Below are 16,854 nucleotides of genomic sequence, written 5' to 3'. Positions count from 1 at the left end.
ATATTAAGGCAAGAATAACTGCTGAGAAAATGAGTCAAGACAGTGTTTATCCAATAGCCCAAATTTGTTTAGCATATCATTTTGTATTCAAAGGAAATCAATTTCCATTGAATACAACATGATTTCCAATTGATGTCAATCATGTTGCTACCTTAATTGACCGTTAGTGTACAGACCTTTAGCATTTATAAAGGCTTCTTTAAATGGTATGCATGTTCATAATTGCATTTGCCCCAGCTCCCTCAGCCCCAGGCAAAATGTAATTAAAAGCTTTGAGAATTTATTCACTGAAATCATTTTCTCATTATCAAGCCAGCCTCTGTACAAAGTGGCATATTACTGGCCATTAAACTGGCAAATTAGTCATGTTTAATTATGCTTTTGAGGACAACATGGCTTGGGTTTATTTTTATTTATATGCTGTTATGTAGTACATGCTATGTACATAACCACGTTTGTTAATTGAAATATCAATGGTCCTTGCCAGAAATGAACTCTTTGCTGCACGAGCGATACCTTTTTTTTCCTCCTGGCCATCGAGCCTAATTCCTCCAAAAGTGCCTCATTTATTCACATTATTCTTGTAAACATTATTTGCATTGTCTTTTGAACTGAGTGCATCCATCATCAGCTGTTCACATTATTTTTAGTGATTCTGTTTTTTTTGTTTTTTTTAAATTATTTCAGATGTTTAGAAGGTCCAACTTTACATGTCTGCTGGAAACATCATCATATGAGTCAGGAATACGTTTGTTGTCCTTTGAGTTGGGACATTCACTTGATCCGCTGCATTTTTATCTAGCAACGTTGAGTATCTCATGGGTTTTCTTTTCCTCAAGGATGTACTTTTGACCCTTGAGCTGCAGCAGAAGCTAAGAGGAGTCAAAGAAGCCATGGAAGTTTGGTTTGTCTTAAGAAGCTGTTAAATGGAGTTCTGTAGGTCCAGTGCATGTTGGCATGTTTTATTTTCGGACATCTCTGCATCTCCTGTGCCCATCTGCTCAAGTAGGGGTCAGCATATAGCTCCTAAAGACTTATCACAGTCACATAGACACGCAGTAGGATGGGATGATGTGTAGGCCAAGGCTGTGGCCTAGTTTACACTGTCCTCCGTACAATCTAATTCTCAGTTAGACATTGTGTCCAGTCCCAGCGAGGCAGCATGCTGTTTGGCCCTCAGGCGCAGGTTTTCGATGCTGGTGGTCTTGCTGTTGTGGCTGGTGAGGCTGCCTGCAGCCGACGCCTGAAGCAGCGGGCTGTTCCACACCTGCTGGGCATGATGGGACAGGGACTGATAGTAGGACTGACAGGGCAGAGAGCCCAGCGGTGCAGGGGGCATGTTAACATTCATTCCCAGGTAGGGGAGTGAAGACGGGGCAGCGAGGTCAAAAGCAGGGTAGTGCACCAGGTTGTTGGTGGCGGCCATGTGCTGGCGGAACTGCTCCTGCAGACGAAACAGGCTGAGAGGGGAGGAAGAGTAAGAGTGGCTCTGAGAGAGAGGGCCGCTGCTGGCCAGGCCACTGCTGGAGGACGAGGGGGTCACAGATGGAGAGACCAGGGGAGAGTCTGGACAGAGAGAAGAGGGGATGAGTGTTATTAATGTGTTTAATCATTACTCAGCTGATGAGTGGAGTGTTGCAGCTGTGGGATGCCATCTGCCATACAAGTTTGTGACAGATAAAGAACGGAATTCAGCTCTTTGTCAAAATAAAGTATCCTCGGTTCTTACCTGGTTTAGGGCTGAGTCTTTTACAGGGGGACACGTCCCCAGGTGTCACTGCTCTTTCACACTTTATCTCCTCTCTTTGAGATTTGCTGTCATCCTCCTTATCTGTGGCATTATCCTCCGTCGCCGACTCGCTGCCCGAATGTTCTGCCGACGTGACGTTCAGCTCCATGTCCAGTGGCACAGGATGGACCACAGGAACTTCTGTCTCCAGAGAAGATGAAGAGGAGGAGGAGGATGAAGGAGGCAGCTGGGTGTCAGGAAGGATGGTGGTGGAGGGAGGTGCGTCCTCCTTCTCGCTCCCTCCTTCCCCTGATGCTTCCTTCTGCTTTTGAAGCTGCTCCTTCTGGAGGCTGCGTTGCTTCTTGCGGAACTTGGCTCTGCGGTTCTTGAACCAAACCTGATGGCAGAGGGGAGAAGAGGGCAAGTTAGAGGCAGAACAAGCAGAAAACATGTACAACAGAGTGTGAAAACTGAAGTAGGGACTTCAACACACACCAAATGGCTGATTTCACTGCGCATCAAGTGATTGAATTGGAAATGAAGTGGCATATGAAAAGTGCAAAACGTCAATAAGTACCAGCAATCACAGGCGTATCCACAAGGCTCTTACAGAATTTACTTAGTTTAAAAGCAAATTATCACAATCAAACTTGAATCAATTTTAACCATGTTAATACTATTTTAACTGACACTATATTTTAGAATTTATTGTATTCAAATTAATAACCTGCCTTTTCTTTTGTGTAGGCATAAGTGAAAAGCTTCACTGAGTGTGAGCATAATAAGGCAGAATATGTCATCCCTAAAAATATACTGAATGTTTTGATTTTTTTTTTCTGTACTTATAATAATGCGAAGTTAGTGTTTTTAACTTAAAATGTGTAAAGCTGTGTGTTTTTTTAATTAATGCAGCAGACAACTAAAGTAGGCCTATCTGTTTTTTCTTTTTTTTTTTTTAATTTTGATTCATCTCTTTACTTCTTTACATCTAATTAAAAAAAAAAAACTGTCATCCCAGGAGAATAGGTTTGTCCAGCCCCATGAATTTAGGTTGATATGAATTCTATATAAAACTTAAGAAATTGCCATTAAATGTACAAAATCTCGGATTAAAATGAGAGATATAACATAAGGGATACACGTAGAACCAAAATGAAGCATAATGAAGCTACTCTACACTACCTGCACTCGGGCCTCGGGCAGGTTGGTGCACATGGCCAGCCGCTCCCTCATCACCACATCCGGGTAGTGGGTCTTCTGGAAAGTCTTCTCCAGCGCTTCCAGCTGCTGCGCTGTGAAGGCCGTGCGGCTCCGTCGCTGTTTGCGGTGCTGAGAGCCGTAGCGAGCCTCCAGGATGATGTCTTGAAATGCGCAGCCGTTGGAAGGGAAAACACACGGCAAGTTTTATTTTACTGGGCATATGGGATCATGGAAACGTACTTTATTTGCATCGCGAATGTCTGCTGCACACTGTGTCCAAACATTAAACAGGCACCTGATTGGGTTATACAAAAAAGACGCACGTAGCTTTCATCTCCATTTCATTAGCGCCTTGACAAAAAAGTCAGGAAATATACATCCTCACTGGTGTCACTTGCACTAGACCGCATGTAGATGAAATCTCGTGAAATAGTGAATTGTGTGCCCTGTTGTCAAAAATAGTTCGACGCTAAATTTTGTTAGGACGCACAGCTAAAGTCTATGATTCAAAGTGTGTCTGCGTGTGCGTGTGTGTGCGTGGGAGAGAGAGTGTGTGTGAGCGTGCACTCAATTACCAGCTAGTCTCTCGGCCAGTGTCAGCGCGTGCACGGACGGCCGGTAGTCGGGCGCGTGCTGTGCCTGTTGCGCGGCCTGCTGGTGCAGGTTGTACATGGCGCTGAGGGAGTTCATGGCGTGCAGAGAGTAGCCGTTCACCCCGTAGTGCTGCATGTTGAGAGGCCGCTACCTGCGGAACGGAAGAGAGGATGGTTGTGATTTCCAGATGTGAGAAGCTTTAGGGGGGGTCAGTGTTTTATTCAAGGACAGTTTGTCTTTAAGGGCGCGTGGCTGCAAATTCAACACGTTCAAAAACATCTATTTATAGTTTAGGTGGTCCACTGATATGACTTTGTTTGTTTGGGTTTTTTTTTTGTTTTTTTTTCAGTTAATGACAGCAGGTCCACGCGCTCAAGGGCCACCAGATTTTAATGTGCACACTCAGACTAAAGTGTTATCCATTAACATCTAATTATCACTCTGTTCCTTCCATTAATTATACAAAAGACTTTTAATTGGGGTAATTATCACTCGTTCCCATAATGAACCGAAACGGATGCCTTATTCATGAATTTATTCACGTTTCTGTGATCCCGGAGAAGCCAAATCCCCATTGAAAACGTTGCTTTGACAGATCAAGGCGTTGATGAAATGTGTTGGAAAATGATGTAAGGAGATTTGTTCCGGGTCTCGGTGGCAAAACCTGCAACCGGATACCAGGATTATTTTTTAATGAGCTATGATTACGGAAATGCTATTTCGAGGGCTGTCCAATTCTTATAATGACTATCATTTCCCCTTAAAAAAAAAAAAGTTATTTTATAGCAACTTTTAAAAGCAACGCTTGGAATTTATTTTGAGCATTTTTTGTCATTTATAATTAAAACCGAGGCCTATAAGTATTTATAGCTTTTATGCTGAGACGAACAGATTCATTTCTTGAAGGAAACATACATGTCAGAATCTTTCAAAAAGAAGCAATTTCCCGAAACTCTATTTTGTAGTTTTCCTTCACGGCTGAGATTTTCATGGATGAAGCGCTTGAGGACACGATTAGATATGTATTAGTAGGGAGGAGGCTGGCAGGAGGGGATATCTCGGAGGCCCAAACAGTTATTATGACTATCACAGAGAGACCAGAGGGAAACGATATAAATCTCTCTGCTCTGTGACAGGTAAAGTATCCAGGGAAGTGGGCAAGTTTTTGGACTTGAGCGGATAACTTGTAAAATATTTTCGACAGAACTTTAAGGTTATCATCTTACCAGTTTTGTTATTGCTTTATTGAGTTTGATCAATTTACAACAATTTCAATTCGTATGGACCTAAATTGAAAATGTCCACAAACTGCTTATCAACAACAAATCAGCAATCAGCATTTTGAACAGTGTAAATCGCTCCATGCTCTGAAATTGGGCAGGATATTAGTTGTAATTTGAAAAATAATTTACGTTAATTTGACCAAGGTCCGACTCTCTTACTCGGCCCAACATTATCACTGGTTCGCATCTTTTGATTATGACTTGATCCTTCTTTTTTAAAGCATTCATTTAATGCATTTAAAGCATTACACTTAAGGAGGGTACTATTACTAGACTATTGCTACTAATTCTATTATTCTTATCATTATTATCATCATCATTATTATTATTGTAATTACTATCATCATAAGTAGTAGTAGGCTATCCGTATTATTCTTATATGTGTCAATTAGTCTATTGTAAACCTATTTTATAAAACAGAGACGTATAGGTGCTTGTTCTTGTAAAAGGCAGTTTTTCTGTCCATTTCTCAGTTTTTCCGTTCAGTACATAGACAGAGCCTGTGTATGTGCGCGCGCGCGTGTGTGTGTGTGTGTGCGCGCGCGCGTGTGTGTGTGTGTGTGTGCGCGTGCCCGCCCGCCCGCCCGCCCGCAGTGCCCATTCCCAGCCTATTAAGTGGCTGCGGCGGCTGATGAATGTGATCAGAGGGCAGTGGGGAATAGTTTAATTCGCCGGGACAGAAGGTGCTTCGCTAAACATTTACTTTACTCCCCCAAGTATTCGAGTTGAATGGGCCTCCCCCCTCCCATTCCCCTCTCTGGCGGCCTCTTATCCCATCGCCCCGGGGCAACGTTTTGGCTGAGATGTATGGCTTCTCCGCGGGTAAAAATATGCATGTTGATCCCCATTTGGCTCCCCGTCTAATGGAAGTGCAAATAGGTTTCGACTGCGAGGCCCTCCATTTATCATCAACGCTGACACGGACGGACGTACAGTGGGACCGAGTGGTTAGCTCTGGGTTGCAGTTCCCGTGTGTGCACGTGTGCGCGCACGGGGGAGGGGGGGGGCGTGTGCGTGCCCGTGTGTTCTAGTAGCCTAACAGGCTAACGATTTTTTTCAACTCCATTTTTTTGCTTTCTGCATGTTTTTCTCTGAAATTTAAGGTTTACGCTGGAATCTGATTAATCCTCAAATCCCACTAAACGGATAAGGGAGAGAAATACACCACGTCTATAACGTTTCTCAAAAGGAACAGATTTCTGTTTGTTTACACCTGCCTGCCTGGATCACTGATGTAAGTTTGAGGGACTAAAATGTCCGCCATTGATTTTAATCTTACTTTTCGCACTATGCAATAAGATGCAAAAAATGTACCTCGATCTTCCCAGCTGCATGTTTTCAGGCTTTCTGCCCTTCTATTTTGTGTGCAGGTAAACTTTTTTAGCTTCAAGCCTGCCTCCTCAAGATTACCGGCTTTATGTTTACCACTACATCCCTGGTTGTAGCCAGTATCCTCCTGCCCATATCCAATTCAGCACAATAGCTCATCACTGTGCGCCCGTCAGTGCTGTTATTGTCATTCATAAGCCTCGATCTGCTCCAGGCACTGGGCCCTCCTGGCAGCCCTGCTCGATGCTTCGATTATCAAACCGTCATTATGTAAATTGGCATGTACAGTGCGACTCTGTGATCCGACTAAATTAGGAAAAATGTTATTTGCTAGCAGCCCTCAGGGGCACGGGTCGACCAGACAGTCTGCTGTTTGCTGTGTCACTTCTGTCACTAAACTGTCAGAGGGCGAGGAGCAGCTTTGGTTTTTCTCTGACATGTTACTCTGAAGGATATTTGTTACGCAGAATCCAGGTTGAAACTCAAAGGGATTTTTCTTCCCCCCCAGAATATATCAAGCGTGTTAAACCATTTTTAAGATCCCACTGTCACTGCGACATTAGTTGATTATTTTGTGACGGGAGTGTGTACAGCACAATACACGTTAATAAAAAGGAGAAACCCCTTATCTTCCATCTATTATCTTGTTTGTTCCTCTGTGCATTTGGCTCAGTATCACTTAATTGTGATTCTGACATTTTTAATGGTGAACTCCAAAGTGTTCCCCTTTAGAATAGACCGCGGTCATGAAAGGAGTGAAGAACGGAAGCTCTTTTATATCGGGTGTCATTTTTGGGCTCGTGCATTAAAACCCGGGGGGCGGGGCTGCTTAGTAAGAGTTAGCTTATTACTAGCTTTTTATTTTTGTTTAATTTGGCCAATTATTTATTATTTGGCCGTTATGAATTGCAGTTTTAACGTCATACGTTTTCGGGCTGCACACAGAAGATTTAAAATTTCAGACAGCTTTTAATAATAATAATTTTTTTTAAAAACATTTCGAACCGAAAAAAAAAAATTTCTTGACCAATTGACGAAATAAATCTACGTTTGTTAACTCTACTAGCATAACATCTTTACATGCACACACTTTGCAAACCTAATAAACCCCATAGTTCTGAGTAAGAAGTAAGAGTCACTGGTTTCTTCGCTTAAATGATCTCAGACAGAGACTGACAAAAATGAGAACCAATTTTACATAGAACAGTAAAGCGTTTTAGTTAACACAGTGAAGCGCCGACTGCTGAGCAGACAGATGTTTAAAAAGTTTTTACCTCTTGTGGAAACAGTCGTCTTTTCTGCCACTTCCTCCACAGACAGCACAGAGAATCCAAGCTCCTCAACTTCTTCGGGCTTCAGGCTTCAGCTGCTGTGCGTTGGGGGGTTTTTTAGCGCCCGCTTTTCCGTCCTTTTTGTCCGGGTTGAACTGAACAAGTCGGGGCGGTGAAAAAGTCATCCAGTCTGTTGCTTCAACTTCCAGTCCGCTCGGTCGCTCGCGCACCACCTTCAAAGAGCTCTCCTCTCCGCGCGGTGATTTTGTCCGCGTCTCGCGCAGAAGTGGGAAGCCGCCATCTGCTGGTGCGCGAGAGCCCGGTGGAGGGATTTAAGGGCAGCTTCGCGGGGGTCTTGCTGGCTTTCTATTGGCTCTGCCTGGTGTCAGTCAAGGAAATAAGATCGTTGATCGTCCAGCGGCAGGCTTTGCTGCACTGACTTCTGGAGTTATTTTCAAATATGATCAATTTAAGCACATTATGTCCGCTAACCCCCCCAGTGTCTGTCTACGCGGTTTTTTTCTCTTCCCCTGGACTCGATAAACAAACCCGAAAAGTGACGAGTGAAGATTTTTAATTGCTCCATTTTGGCAAATGTGTAGCTATTGATTTCTTGTTGATATCAAATAGGATACATTTTATTTTTTGGAACTGTGATCTGTAATTTGGTGCATTAGGGAAAGCTCTCCTGAACCTCAAGTTTACAGCTCTGACCAACAAGCTGAAATTTATAAAAAGTGAGGATGAATGAATTATACATTGACTATAATTTTATTTTAACAGAAGAGTTTGTCAACTAATTTTGCGCATTTACAGTTGTGAGATGAACCAGAGTGCAAGTGTTTTTTTTTTTGTTTGTTTTGTTTTTTTTTGTCGTTTTGTTTTTGTTTCTCAAATCCCTTGTCCTCAGATTTCTTGTATGCACTTGGTGCATGAAACCAATTGCATTTCCTTGGGTTTTGGGAAGAAAAGCAACCAACCTATAGTTTGTTTGCTTTTCGGCTTTTTCTCCATGCCACTGGAGGAGAGGGAGACTTTAGAGAGATGGCTAATAGATGCCAGGGTGCTGCCTTTAGACTCTCTCCGGGCCTGGAAGGATTTGGGATGGGATAGGGAAGACAAGACGCCATCTCAGCCTCCAAAAACCCCTGTCTTAAAATGACTGCGGGTAAGAGGATTAGGGCAATAATGCCCTTCTCTTCTTGAAGGGTTTTTAGAGAAGATTTCTTCTCCCGGAGCAAAACCGTTTAGGTAGGGAATTAAGGGCAGCGCAAAGTAGCCTTTTAATGTAAAGCTTGCATATTTTGTTGGGAGATTCTTTGGGAAAGTGCTTGGCCTATAACGCAGTTTTATCTCTGACCACGTTTCTCACTCTGACAAATTTGAACAGGAGACAAAAGATTTCATGGAGTGGAGAATATTAATGTTCAGACGTTTTGACGTAGGCCGTATTTAAAAAAAACAAACAAAAACAAATTGTACTTTTTATGGACAAGCAGGGAATTTGTGGACATTTATCGTAAAGTTTACATGGGTCACCGTGTGTGTGTATGCGAGAAAGAGAGAGAGAGCGAGAGGCAGTAATGACAGAGGTGGTTTGCTCGCCATATATTAATTTTCTTGTGAGAAAAAGTCTTGTGATTTAAATAATAGGATAGCTCGGCACCAGGCATATATTCTGGTATTAAACTATAACATTGATTGTGAATGTTGAAATACAAAAACTATAAAATTAAAGGAAGAGAGAGAAATAAAAATGACAGGACTCTTGCGCTCCACTCTTCCTAAACTGTTACCAACAACCGGTAACACTGTTTTAATAGATGCTTCTGGTAACTTGAGACGGATTAAATATTCGATGTGTTTATTTGCTTAAACACTGAATTAAAATATGTGAATTCTAACTGTAGTTATTGGTAATCTTTTTTTTTTGTTATATTTGGCCATATAATTATTATAATAATTATTATTTAAAGGTGTAATTGATGCCTGCTGTCTCTATGTTTCTTTTCGGCCGCCTCAAACTTTCTCCATGTGTGCCTCAAAGTCTCTCCTCTCTGGAAAAACTCGTGTGCCTCCCTGGTTCTGTCGCCTTGGTAGGCTCCTATCACTCGGTTTTTCTCCGAGGTCTGAGAAAGAAAGAGGATTAACTTGTGAACCAATGGAAATAAGAACTTAAACGGGAGGTAAATCTGGCCACTGTCTCTTTGTGAGGACCGTCTCTAAAGCAATTAAAGCGAGAAAGAGTTTCTTCTCAGTGCCTCTCCACCTAAAGCTCCTTAGAGCGACTAGAGCTGTCCAGCGCATCTGAAGGGCTTAAACGCCAAAAAACAGCTCCCTTTACCCCTGTACCCTGCCATGCACTGCTGAATACAAGGTGGGTAGGCTAAACAATGACCTCCAGTTGACGAACAACTCAAAAAATAAATGTGTGTGTATTGTGTGTGTGTGTGTGCACATATAAAAATTTGGCAGAGGCATGGGCTCTTAATGGTTCTCTCCTTGTAGATATTAGCCCCCAAAAGTGAGGAAACACCTGTCTGAAATCTGAAGTCATGGTCAACGTAGAGCAATATTTTTCTGTATTGATTTCCTGACAGGTTTAACCCCTTTTGTGCTTGTCTTTTAGAAGAAAACATGGGTTTTTATTTTTCCTACTTGCATAATTCACACAGATATCTAAAGCGAACTTCCTCCTCTTCTCTCAGTCTGTTTTATAGAGGTATGATGAACAAAACCCATCTTCAGAGCCAGTGGATTTCTGTTCTCTAATAGCTAATTAATACTCTTAATGATGTTTCTGCAACTTCATGAATACATTAGGCCTGCAACCCAGCGAGCCTCAGCCTCCCCGGCACTATTCAAGGGTATTTCAGCATCTGTTCATCCCAGGGCAATTAATCATTTTGATGTGTAGTTTGAAATCGACTTCTTGCAGGAGACCTTTTTGACAAGAATAACAAAGCAATTTGCCAGGAGCCACCTCTTAGAGACGTTATTAGCAGCAAGTCCACAGTAAGACCCGCTTTCATATTTATTTATTTATTTTCTAATATATTAGATAAATGAATTTAAAGAGACAGCGACAATTTTGTGGGTTTATTGTCAGCACCACGCCTCTGAATCCTCCTGAAATCCCTTTTATTGGTGACAAGATCTCAGGATCTCCTCTGCAAATCCCTCCTCTAAAAGTTTTCAACCTGTCAATTTCCTCTAAAAGCTGTATAATTCCCCCCCTCCCCTTTTTCTCTCCATCCATCCCCTTCTCTCTTTCTTCTTGCGTTCTTTTCTCCCGTGTCTCAATCCCTGTGTCTCATTTCTTTTCCTTGCCTTCTCTCCCTTCTCTCTCTCCTCTCCCTCTCCTGTCTCTCTCTGGCCCGGATCCCTCTGCACAAGGGACCCCATTGTATAGTCCTAATCCAGAGGCAACACAGCTTTAGGGACATGCAGGGATAAAAGGCCCATCAAGCCCACAACTTTATGGGGGCAAATCTCTCCCTAATCCTTCGCTTTATCTAAACAAAAGCCCCTCTGCCTTAATCCACCTATGTGTTGAAAAAAAAAAGGAGGAAAAACTAGAGAGAGTGGCAGAGAAAGGGAGAGAAGAGAGAATGAGAAAGAAAAGGAGAGAGCGAACAAGAGAAAAAAAATCTCACTCTAGGATTGAAGAGATCATACAGGGAGGGTCGAAGTTTCTTAGAAGAGCTGAGTAACGCAAGCTTTCACCTGCATGGAGGACGCTTCACGTGTGTTCACTGTAACTGCAGCATAAGTGGAATACACCATGAGCCTCTGCCATTTGAAGTAATGTATGTGACCACATAAATGTACATGCCTAATATAAATGCATACATGTTATTGAAGAAAGAATGAACCGTGTGATATTCAAATGGGCATAGTGACAAGGTGACAATGAAGAGCGTGCAACTGCATCCAACGCATTAAACTTTCTCTCACATGTGCAAATATGTTCACACACAAACTGATGGAAAACAGGCAAAAATCCTGTGTTTCCAGTCTGATAATGATATAAATATAGGTCTATTCCTGCTTACAAACAGGACTGATTTAAACATTTTTTTATTAACGTGTCAAAAGCTGCACCTCCCATGAGACTGACAGTGCTTCTGTGATTCACAGGACTCCTGGGATATGTTTTTGTCAAATGCTTTTTGTGTGGTCTTTGTTAAAATGATTAAGTGTAGGGGCATGTCAGTGGTCTGGTGGTTGAGGCACAAACCATCTAATATGTGATCGCAATCTCCCTGGTTCACTTCCTCACTATCCTCTTGTGATAGTATCTGCCGAATAAAGACAGTAAGAGGGTTTTTATATCCCAAATGCTGTTTGACTCAGGTGTGACCCTTCCTCTGCTAATATTGACACTGGATGTGGCCTGCTTTGCCCAGATTCACGTTTAAGAAATGGGTGCATGAGGCCAAATCTTGAACAGCAATGACAAAGCTAAAGCTCCTTCGTGGAGCCGGAATCCCCTCACTTCCTCTGAAACATCTGTCTTTACTACAGAAAATCCCACTTTATCTGCTCCAGTATGGACAATCAGTCCCTAATCTGGAGCTGGGTTTAGCAGACTGAGAGCTCACACAAGTTTAAGTCTGAGCTCTGAGGGACAGGTGGTGAGTGAAGTGATACCTGCTGCATTAACGGTAAATATTGACGCTAAAATTTAAACTAACCGCTCCATCTGTCCAGTGTGTTGAGTATGACTTAATTCTGTGAGATGAGATTTTCCTTTAAAATATAATTTATATGAAATCCTTTCAGAAGAAAATGCTCCATTAATCTGTCAAAGCTCTCAAAAGCGCAAGCATTGCACTTTTTCCTTCCACTTTCAGCCGCTTTGAGCATGGCATTCATGTAGCCGTCATTAACACCCTCAATTACCGTCTCCTCCTCGGCTCCGTTCCTTTTTAATAGAGCTAACACAGAGCTAATGAAGCAAATAGTTGGGACAATTTAGTCATTAGAAACAATTAAGACAATCCAATGCAATCCAACTCAGACTAGGAGACAAGCAGAGTAGTTTGGGAGAAATCCAACAACCAGCCACCCAAACCAACCACAGTCCTCTGCGGAGTCAGCTAGTGCAGAGACAGCTTTAGACTGGATTGAAGGAATTTTCCCTCTGGTGGTATCACTCGTAATACTTGAACCATTTTAAGGCTGATCAGCAGCTGGCTGAAGGCATCTCTGCTTCCTCCATGCAGGGATTACACCTGGCCTCAGGAGGAGAAAAATGTTTCCCAAAGAGGCAGGCAGAGGGAGAAGGAGACACAAGGCAGCCTCGATGCATTCCACCACAATAAAGTATAAATCCTCTTCTTCACAGAGTATTACAGGAATGAACATAAGGGATTGTGTCATTGTTGGCCTGTAATCTGGTTTTAAACTCCTTGTTTTACAAATGGTCCTCTTTAAAAAGCACTTTCTTTTTGTGCTTTCTTTTTTCCTCTCTTCATCCTGTATTAACCTGCTGTTTCCTCATCAGCATTTTTTTTTTATTTTTTATTTTTTATGCATGTCAGATTTTGGGGTCAAGTATTCCAACTATCTCTATTTGTAGATTTCCTTCCTTTGATGCGCTCAGGTAATGTGTAAAGACACCGTTTTAATTAGACACAGGTAAGGTGGACCTACTCTTCTTCTGAAGGTCTTGTGTTAAGTGCATTATATTTCCTATTAGCTAGTAGTAACAGTGTGCTGCCAGGATGATGTGTCACCAAACTAGATCGTTCACACTGCAACATACAGAATATGCTAGGATATTATAATTTTCCAAATGCCTTTCCATGTGTCCTTGCCCTCAAAAGCAAAGGGTAATATCCTGCCCTGCCTTGGAAAGGGGCGATGGCGGCACTTTTTTCTGTTCGTTGAACAGGCAGACTGCATGAAATAACTCCTGATAGAAATGCTCAAGCTGTCATCCTCTCACATGTCTCCATCTCTATCTTTATTGAGCCCTGTGCATAGATTGTATGCAATTGAGACCTGAGAAATTCAAACAATTATCCAATTTGATGACTAAAAACTTGATACATCTTTATATAGCAGCATACACTTTTCATATAAAGAGAATTCTTGGTACCACTTTAAGCCACCATTTATTAATGGTTTCTAAGTTTTGACTAATAGCTTTTTAAATTATTCATAAATTATTTACTAATGCTTTATATATGAACATTAGCTATTAATAAGATAAAACTTTGGAGTTGCCAGGTTGTGAAAAATCCCTTTTGATGGTGTTCATCCTTTGATGGCATCGTGCATATTCGTAATGCAAGGCAGCAATTACAAACGTTAATAGGTCCTCAATAAATGACTTATTAACATAGGGAGGCGTCAGGGAGGAGGCTGGTCACAAGCAAAAAGGTTTTTTTACAATCTGAACAGGCAGAAGCATTAGTAAATGACATATTATTAAAGCTATTAGTTACGACTTATAATTGATTTATAAAGAATGTTTTATTAGAAAGTGATTAAAAAAAATTCTTGAGATACTTTTTTAGATCATTTTTTTTAGGCATTTTTATTTTTTAGTGATGCTAGTGGCGTGGCTCTATGGATGATATCCAATCGGTTGGTCCAGCACTTTAGTCAAGACACAAATATCTCAACAACTGTTGGATTGATTGCAGTGAAATTTTGCGCAGACCTTCATAGTCCATAGATGATGTATCCTAACGACCTTGGCATTCTCCCGACTTTTCATCTTGTGGCATCATCAGGTAAAAATTTGTCCAATATCCCTTCAAATCTACTCACATGGTTACAGGCTTTAGAGCACTAGGCCAGACAAACGCCCCATACAAATTAATTTTTTTAGTGTGCCACAAGGATTTGCCATTAACCAGGTCTTTCTTTTCACTTAACTATTAGGCAGCAATCAAGTTGTTTTGACTGGCGCTCAAACCAGAGAAGCTCTTCATCAGTTTCTTATTAAGATGAATTAGTTGTGGTGATTGAGTTTTCGGAGGCTTCTGATAGATGAGAGAAACTAGCCACTGTGACTGATAAGAGATGTGTCTCACAGTGTGGACTGAAATGATTTATGGAATGTCAGTGTTTCAGCTTGCTCCAACTTTAAGCATCGTCTTAAAAAAAAAATAGAAAATGAAAGTTAGTTGACTTTGCTATTTAAGACTGAACAGAATTATGGTACGAACACAATTTTAGTAGCCAAATTAGCAGTTTCTTATAACAGTAATTAACAGTTATGTCACTGTTGAATCACTCTTGAACTTAGGCCCTTTTAGGGGTTGACTGGTGATCCCTCTCTCTATCCAGACTCACAGAGAGAGAGAGAGAGAGAGAGATTGGGATGAGGCCAGGCAGCAGGTCTAGTTCCAGCCTGCTGTCTTCTTGCAGCCTCTTCACTCGTTCTCTTGCCCTTGTTTTCTCCGTCCTGCTCCTTGTTTGAATCTCACAGGCACAATTGCTCCCTCCTCCTCCTCCTCCTCCTCCTCCCCTGCTCCCTCCATCGCCTCTGAAAGGAACCTTGCTGGGCCCAACTCTCTGTGTAACGAGCTGGGCAGGACAGTCACAGTGGGGTATGCATTTGTCTGTGTCACTGTGTTTACACATGTGTATATGTGTTTGCAGGGAGCACTTTGTGTTTTTTTTTAAGGGAGTCTCCCCATGAAACTGTACTTTAGACGTTTTTTGCTGTCACCCCTACTTCTTCTCATCTCACACACAAACACACAGACATACACACATGTTCTCACCTCTCAGTGATCCTCCAGTACTTCTCCACAGCAGGGAGCAGAGGGAGGAGGTGGAGCAGGAGGCTAATGGATATGTTTGTTTACCTATTTGTCCTTGACATGATCAATTGATCAGCAGGCTAATTCACTGCCACCACGGGCTCATTACATTTCCATTTAAATTGCAAATGGATTTCTTCAAGGCTTCATCTTCCTTTCCCACTTCCACTGCGAGTGTGTGGCATGGATGCACAGTAAAGGTGTGTGCCTGTGGACACCTCAGGAGCACAACATAATGCCCTCGCTTGCATAAATTTATTTGTGCGCATGAGACAAATGTTGTACTGTATATCAGAAAGGAAAACCTTGGGTGAATCCCACCTTGTGTCACCCCTGTCTGTTTCCTCCTTATTTTCCATTTTACATGGAGTACAACAGGGATAATTGCCTGTATCATGAAGTGGATGTCAGTCATTAAATGGTTGTCATCAAGTCACACACACTCACACATGCTCATACATAGTCTCCTGGGAGGAGTGTGAGCTAATTCCTGGGCGTTGAAAGCCTGTGATTATGTGTTGCTGGGAAGATTACAGTGAACGATTACTGATGTGGAATTTAAACAGTGGGGAATGAACAGCCAAATTGAGCAGCAGCAGGAGATCGCTAAGCAAAGCGCTAATTGACACTATTGCAGATGAGCGGTTAAAGCGGTCTGGGCTCCAGAGCTGCATTTTGAATACATTTAAAGTGCAGTTCTAGCCATTTGAACACTATGAGGTGACGATTATTTGAATATTAACTATCAAAATTCAATTCTGCTTGGGCAGGATTTTGAAGGAATAGTTTAGGAAGAAAATCTAATTGTCTAATCCATACAAAATACCAAATGTAAAAACAGAATTTTGTGATTTTATGGGGAATTTTGAGCACAATTATCTCTTGTCCAGGTACTGTGGCTTCCTGGATTAATTGCTGGTTGCCCCACAGCTTCATAATGACCTGGATTTTTGTTACTTTCAGACAGGAACTGGTTAGTTTTTTCCTCTCTTTGTGCTGAGCCCAGCTAACTGTCTCATGGCTCAAGCTTCAAATTTAATGGGCAGATATGAGAGTGGTATCAATTTATTCATCTAAATCTTGGCAAGAAAGCAAATAAGCTTAACTATTCCTTTAAAGCCCAATTCACGTTTGCTTGATCCATTTGGCCATGTGAGCTTAGTGTAGATTTTGTCATCAGCCCATGTCCACAAAAGTCCCAAATTTTGTGACCACATGGAAGAGAAAAGTATCATGGCTTGTTTCGCGCAGGCTCCTGTCTGTGTGTACTGTATTTCCCATCCACAGCATTTCCTTTTCTTTTTTTTACTTTTTCGTGTTGTTCCAAATGAAGTATGTCTAGAAGCACGTGCATGTCCACAGTCTGCGTGCAAGTCCACAGCTGTATGAACAAACCTGGCAAGGAAAGCACACCTTAGTTACACTATATCATTTTCATCACTACTGGATATCTTTGTGTACTGAGCTCTGGCATTATTAAAGTTAAAAATCAACGGATCGTCAGACAAATGGACAAATGGATGGAAGGACGGATACGTGAACTGCAGGAGCTTTACTGTGACATCTCATGGGATTCATTTGCTTCATTGGCTTGTTTGGCCACAATGGGCTTTATATGATGACTCCTCACCCCTGTCAGATTCCACCATGATCCAAACAAACAC

The 16,854-nt window shown here is 41.9% G+C and overlaps 2 protein-coding genes across 3 annotated transcripts in view; one reads left to right on the top strand and one right to left on the bottom strand.

Moving 5' to 3' along the window:
- The window catches only part of nsun4 (NOP2/Sun RNA methyltransferase 4), a 44,999-nt gene that overhangs the window by 11,347 nt on the left and 16,798 nt on the right, over positions 1–16,854 (top strand). The gene's annotated exons all lie outside the window — the stretch shown is intronic.
- dmbx1a (diencephalon/mesencephalon homeobox 1a) lies at positions 1,115–3,658 on the bottom strand. Of its 2 annotated transcripts, none has more exons than XM_040144582.1 (4): positions 3,505–3,658; positions 2,912–3,090; positions 1,730–2,126; positions 1,115–1,566 (listed from the first exon to the last, which is right to left on the bottom strand). In XM_040144582.1, the coding sequence occupies exons 1-4, from the start codon at positions 3,656–3,658 to the stop codon at positions 1,127–1,129; spliced, it is 1,170 nt and encodes a 389-aa protein (XP_040000516.1). In that variant the 3' UTR covers positions 1,115–1,126. The 2 variants fall into 2 exon arrangements, with proteins under 2 accessions (XP_040000516.1, XP_040000515.1); XM_040144581.1 differs by having other exon boundaries at positions 2,912–3,107; positions 3,507–3,658.

Source organism: Xiphias gladius, chromosome 14, assembly GCF_016859285.1.
Source record: "Xiphias gladius isolate SHS-SW01 ecotype Sanya breed wild chromosome 14, ASM1685928v1, whole genome shotgun sequence".
Lineage (NCBI taxonomy): Eukaryota > Metazoa > Chordata > Actinopteri > Istiophoriformes > Xiphiidae > Xiphias > Xiphias gladius.
The sequence above is the reverse complement of the archived record's forward strand: the minus strand, read 5'-3'. Positions and strand labels throughout refer to the sequence as shown.

Coding starts and splice junctions, on each gene's coding strand:
- dmbx1a (XM_040144581.1), bottom strand. CDS start 3,658: ATGCAGCACTACGGGGTGAACGGCTACTCTCTGCACGCCATGAACTCC. Junction 3,108..3,506: donor ACACTGGCCGAGAGACTAGC/TGGTAATTGAGT, acceptor TTTCCCTTCCAA/CGGCTGCGCATTTCAAGACA. Junction 1,567..1,729: donor AAGACTCAGCCCTAAACCAG/GTAAGAACCGAG, acceptor CTCTCTGTCCAG/ACTCTCCCCTGGTCTCTCCA.